A 5,697-nucleotide genomic window follows, 5' to 3' on the forward strand; every position below is an offset into this window, starting at 1 on the left:
TATCACTTTTTTGTCAGGGTTAGAAGGAATTATTAATTGGTCATAGAATTGAGTTAACTTAATTGCATGTAGATTATATTGCCGTTCCTTCAGCAATTATGTTTATTTTTGTTTTTGATCTTACATAGTCAGGGATTGATAATTTTGCATACCCAGTTCTATGTTATTTACGAGTTATTTTAAATGGAGCAGCAGTTTAATGAAAATTTTCCCAGTGTGTAGTATACCAGTGGGTCTCATCATTCAAACGTCCGGAGTCTGCAAGGCAGACCCGCATCACAGATAACGAGAAATGCAGTTGTAGAAACACTCGTAAAATAAACATTGCCTCATGCATGCACTCGGCTGCAATTCTACGCGTTTCGTAACGCGCTCCGAAGATCCAGCCACATAAGTTAGCATCAGGTGCGCTTAAGTTCTCGCGATGTCCCATTTCTCGAACGGTATGACGGTAAATATGTGCCGAGGCCCTGCACGTTTGGCGAAAGTATAAAACTGCCGGAAATGCTTCGGCTCGCGAACAGTTGTGGCTCGAGTTCTGACGATGTCATTTCGAAGTTCTACCGAAAGCGTGCGCAAAATCCAAATGGGATGTTAAATTAAGGCGATAAAATGCGACCGCCTTTCACCGCCAAGTGGTTGTTGCTGGTGTCAGTGCTACTGTTGAGTCAGCTGATCGAAAGTGCATCCACCCTGCAGTTTGGGGATTTGCCCAATTTGATGAACGAACATGAGTTGAGTTTTTACTTTGGAAGTGAGCACCGGCAGAAGCTGCCTCCGTTTGAGCTGTTCGTTCCTCGCAGTGAGTCTCCTGACACTCGGACGGATCGCGGGAGAAATCTAGTGTTGCGGGTACCCTTCCAGGGTACGGTAGTTAACCTTAATTTGCAAAGTAGAACTAGTCTAGTGACGGATAGAACGACGTTTGTGGTTCGTGGTGAGAATGGTAGTACAGAAGAACTCTTCCATCGGTCGACAAACAATTGTCACTATTTGCATGTGGATCACGAGTCAACTGCAGCTGTTACAAGTTGTGATTTGGAAAATTATGTGAGTGGAGGATAGTGTTTATTGTAAACAGCGTTTTTTCATTTGAATTGAAATTACATGCTTGAAGAGCAACTACGTATTTGTAATTGAGTACACTTCTTTCAGCACGGCATTGTCTTCCTCCCGAATCAGACTTTAGAAATACAACCCCTTAACAGTCGTCTCCGAAGTCTAGTTCCTTTGTATGGACCATTTATGGTTGAATCGCAGAATCTACACCTTATCAAGAGGACCTCCTTTGAGAACGTAATATTTGCCGATGACTTGCTGAATCGTAAAAATCTTCTTACCACACCGAGAAGTACGGACATCCACCTACTGGGTGATACGTTAGATCAAAACAACTACACCCTCGAAGGATTAGAACAATTGGATCGTCCAGAAAACGAAACTGGTAAATCACGATTGCGTCGTTTGACGATTGAACTGGGATTATTTTTCGATGAAGCAGCATATCGAATCTTTGCTCCCCACTTCGATGGAGAGGACCTTCGGTTGAAGGATTTCATTCTGGCCTATGTGAATGCTATTCAAGCTTTGTACCATCATCCGTCGTTGGGAACCGCAGTCGATATTACTGTAGTCTATCTGGAGATTATGAAACGGCAACCGGTGGCAATGCCACACTTCAATGGTGAACGAGACACTCTGCTAGATTCTTTTTGTGCCTATCAGGAGAGCTTGAACATTGGCGATGATGGTGATCCGAACCATTGGGATTTGGGACTGTACGTTTCTGGGTTGGATTTTCATGCAATCGAAAACGGACGCAAGAATAGCGTCACGATGGGGTTGGCCACGGTCGGAGGGATATGCATCGGGGAGTATTCCTGTGTGATCGCGGAGTTTGGTACGACGAGCATTTTCGGCAAGCCGTATCCTTCTGCTGGATTCACATCAGTGTATGTTTCAGCTCATGAGATTGGACATAGGTAAGTTTGCAGAGTACTGTTTCAGATGTGTGTAAGGTTTAGATGAAGCCATTTTTTGCAGTTTAGGAATGCATCACGATTCTTCAGGGAATAGTTGTGCCAAGGATGGATATGTAATGTCCCCATCGCGAGGTACACAGGGTGAAACGACCTGGTCTCGGTGCAGTGCAACAGCGATCCGGGAGTTGACGTTAGTTTTGTGATGATAAGTTTAGTAGAGTACATGATTTCTACCAGTTTATTGTTTTAGATGGGCTGATTGTTTACTCGATGTACCGGTGAAAACTAAGAAAGAACTGGATGCATGGAAATTTCGTGGTTATCCTGGACAGATTTTTACAGCGAAAAAACAGTGCGAGGTACTTTTGATGTAAGTAAAAATGCACTTACTTTGCACTAGGTTCTCGTGAGACTTTTTTGCTTTCTTCTCATAGTAAAGTTAGAGCTTTTATGTATTTAAAAAATCCGATTTTGCTCAAGACCCAAGTTTTTTAGAGTAGAGTGGTAGAATTGACCAGAAGGTCAAAAGGTACCACGTGATTAGCAAATAATTTGAACACTAAGCGCTTTCATGCCAATGAATTAATTAAACACAATTCATTCTTTGAATGGGAGAAGATTTGATGAATATATTAGAAGATATGGCAAGGTTAACGTTCATGGAGATATTTTGCGTGGATTGAATAATCCAAGGAACGGAAATAACTTCAAAATTGTCCTTCCAAACTTTTCGGGGTCAAATTGATTGATTGATTTTGATCATTCATTTCAATACATTTTCTTTTGGTGAAGAAGAACCATAAATAACTCACAGAAAAGCGTATTTTCATAAAAACTAAAGTGAACAAGACCTCCTGTTCTCTCATCTAAAATTAAATAAGACACAAAGTAAGTTATTTTACATTAGCAAAGAAGGTAGCAATCACCTTATTGTACATTACCACTTTCAGCGACAAAGATGCCATAGCCGTCACTGCACCCAATCTGGAGCGTATTTGTCAAAATTTGCAGTGTCGAACACCGCACCGTACAGGGTTTTACTTTTCCGGTCCCGCACTGGAGGGAACTGATTGTGGCGCTAGCAAGGTAAGTGAAACGCCCTTCGGTAGGCAACCAGCGACACTGAAAAGCTACCCTCTCTTACAGTGGTGTATTGGCGGAAGCTGCGTAAAGCAGAAGAAAAAGCCAGTGACCGTCGTTAAGGGAGGCTGGAGTGAGTGGGACAACGGCGATTGCAACTCGGGTTGTCTGCAACACTCGAAAGGCTTCTTGCAAAGGTCGAGAAAATGCGATAGCCCTAAACCGGTCAACACGGACGACGGCTGCCAAGGAAGTTCGTTCGATGTGATCATGTGTGACGATGAGAAACTTTGCGCGGACAAGAGGCAGCCCATTGAGGTGTATGCGTCGATCAAATGTCGGGAGTTTAGCAAATTATTGACTAGGTTGGACCCTGAAGGTTCGGGAATTCAAGGCCCATACGATGGGCATCGTTTATGGATGAGCTGTGCCATATATTGCAAACGGGCTGATAGTAATGCATACTACGCTCCTCGTTTTGATTTGAACGATCTGGGCATCGACGCATACTTCCCTGATGGAACACTTTGTCATACGGAAGGAACTTTGAACTACTATTGTCAGCAACATCATTGTCTTCCAGAGGTAATTAACCTTTTTATCCATAGGAACATAATACAAAAAGTTATATTTGTAGAACTTCAAGTCATCCAAAATCTCAATCTGGGCCCTAACGGAGGACATCCCTATTCCGGGCAACGCACTTCCGATACGAACGCGCTACCTAGATAATGAGTTGTTCAACTATCTCTCGATTGACCGTCATGGCAAGCCGCTTATCAAACAGTGGAATTATTATCCCAGGCCACACGAGGACGACGGTGAGTGGCCCGATATTGACTACCGGGAACTGCCGCAAGAGGTGAAACGTGCCGCCCACCGCCTGCGCTAGAGTATTAGTACAGTAAAAACGTAGTTGATAGGCTAGAATTATCCTAATTGGTTCAACCAAAATAATCAAATATCGCGAAAATACTTACAGTACATCTCGAGTGTTTCTCATCATGGAGATCAGTAAACGATTCCGTGCTAAATAAATTAATTTATCGATCAAATAATAAGAAGCTTTTTAGCACCTTCGTGTCGTACGTTTTCGTTGTGTTTTTAGATGGCGGTTTCGTCTGCTCCTGAGCGGCTTAAGTTTAGTTCGTCTCGCTTGAAGGAGTTTCTCCATCTAAATGGGATTCCGGTTTCTATATTTTTACAAAACACACGAATATTTTTTCTCAAAAAGAACTCTTGGAAATAGAATAAAATGGATGACATCGAACCGGTTCGCATACTTTTGTTATTGTAAAACTAAAGGTAATATTATAATTGCAAATGTTCTCAGTCTTTACACTAATCGTGTTCATAATTTCGCAGCTCTGATTAGCACTCTTCCTAGTAACAAAATATATCAATATCATTCGTTTGAACTGTTTCAACGTGCGAATTGAACTGTTGTTCAGGATAGTCATTTCTGGCAACAGCTCTGCAGCACTGATAAACTCGATTCTTTTCTCGAGCGCAACATATTATTATTATTATTATTATTTATTGAATTTCGTCATCCGACTACACGTCTAAATGATATTTGATATTTGGACTGGGAAAAGCCACCTTGAGCAAACTTGTGTCTTCACTCAAAGCGGCATAAAAACCCAGTATCTTTTAGTACAACACAATCACAAGATAAAACTGTTAGATTATAATAATACAGAATACTTAACAAGTGAACAAATACAGTTAAAAGACTAAACTAATATCACTTCGGTTATATTCTAAAGCCATCTGCCGAATTGGCTCATGCAGTCCGTAGTTGGTGCGATGCAGGGTTGATATTTGTTGACACTCTTGAGTGAAAGTGAAAAAAAAAGCATCCATAAACGTTATTTTTTTACAATCCTTTCAGAGTTCTCCCTTCCCGCTTTTTGCATGGAAGTGAACTGTCAAAACACCTCATTATATTTCATGCGATGAAAGCAAGACAACAAAATCAGTTTATCAGTTAACGAAGATTGTCAAGGCATCGGTCAGTGTCAGTGAAAAAGTGTTTCGGTGAGGTTCATTTTGGTTGAGTGGACTTTTTTTTTCTTTTTCGCTTTGAAGTGAAGATCATTTGGTTGGATTTGTCGTCAAATTTGATTCCGTAACCGTGAACGATGCGCGCGATCTATTTCATCTGAGTATAACAGCCCGTTACTAGGACGAAAATCTAGTGTATCTGAAAGAGTGCTGCGATCATTGGAAGTGAAAATTGAAAATTATTGATTGTAATTTTCGAAGAATTTTGCTGGGGAAAATGACTTTTATCAGCACTGGTGCGATGTGACCTAACCCGTAGTAGCTGATTGTACCGTTGTGGTCGGAGTGGGCAATGTAACTGAAGAAGCGACAGAACGGTAGGGCAGTCATAAACGCCCAACAGTATTCTATGGGCGGTGTTTGCTAAAATATCCTTGCGACGTTGTTCGAGCGGCGCTAAGCCAATCCGTAGACACAGTTGTTCATAGGGCGGTCGAGCGTCAGGGTTTCTCCATGGTAGCATACAGCAAATTTTCCGAATAAAACATTTCTGTATTCGCTCCAAACGGTTAGTCCAGAACTCATAGTGTGGATTCCAAACTACACAGCTAGCTTCGAGAATAGAGCG

At 41.7% G+C, this 5,697-nt stretch overlaps 1 protein-coding gene across 1 annotated transcript; it reads left to right on the forward strand.

Annotated features, from left to right (window-relative positions):
• Window positions 1–514: 514 nt before the first annotated feature.
• LOC129733292 (A disintegrin and metalloproteinase with thrombospondin motifs adt-2-like) lies at window positions 515–4,247 on the forward strand. Its single transcript, XM_055695061.1, has 7 exons — window positions 515–1,050; window positions 1,156–1,982; window positions 2,044–2,172; window positions 2,233–2,352; window positions 2,933–3,068; window positions 3,129–3,647; window positions 3,700–4,247. Exons 1-7 carry the CDS (start codon window positions 613–615, stop codon window positions 3,952–3,954), a joined length of 2,424 nt encoding a protein of 807 aa, XP_055551036.1. The 5' UTR covers window positions 515–612; the 3' UTR covers window positions 3,955–4,247.
• The last annotated feature ends 1,450 nt before the right edge of the window (window positions 4,248–5,697 follow it).

Source organism: Wyeomyia smithii, chromosome 3 (genome assembly GCF_029784165.1).
Source record: "Wyeomyia smithii strain HCP4-BCI-WySm-NY-G18 chromosome 3, ASM2978416v1, whole genome shotgun sequence".
Taxonomy (NCBI): domain Eukaryota; kingdom Metazoa; phylum Arthropoda; class Insecta; order Diptera; family Culicidae; genus Wyeomyia; species Wyeomyia smithii.

Excerpts from the sequence above, each read along its gene's own strand:
- LOC129733292 (XM_055695061.1), top strand. The coding sequence starts at position 613 with ATGCGACCGCCTTTCACCGCCAAGTGGTTGTTGCTGGTGTCAGTGCTA. Across the intron at positions 1,051-1,155 it reads GTTGTGATTTGGAAAATTAT|CACGGCATTGTCTTCCTCCC; the intron begins GTGAGTGGAGGA and ends CACTTCTTTCAG. Across the intron at positions 3,069-3,128 it reads CTGATTGTGGCGCTAGCAAG|TGGTGTATTGGCGGAAGCTG; the intron begins GTAAGTGAAACG and ends CCTCTCTTACAG.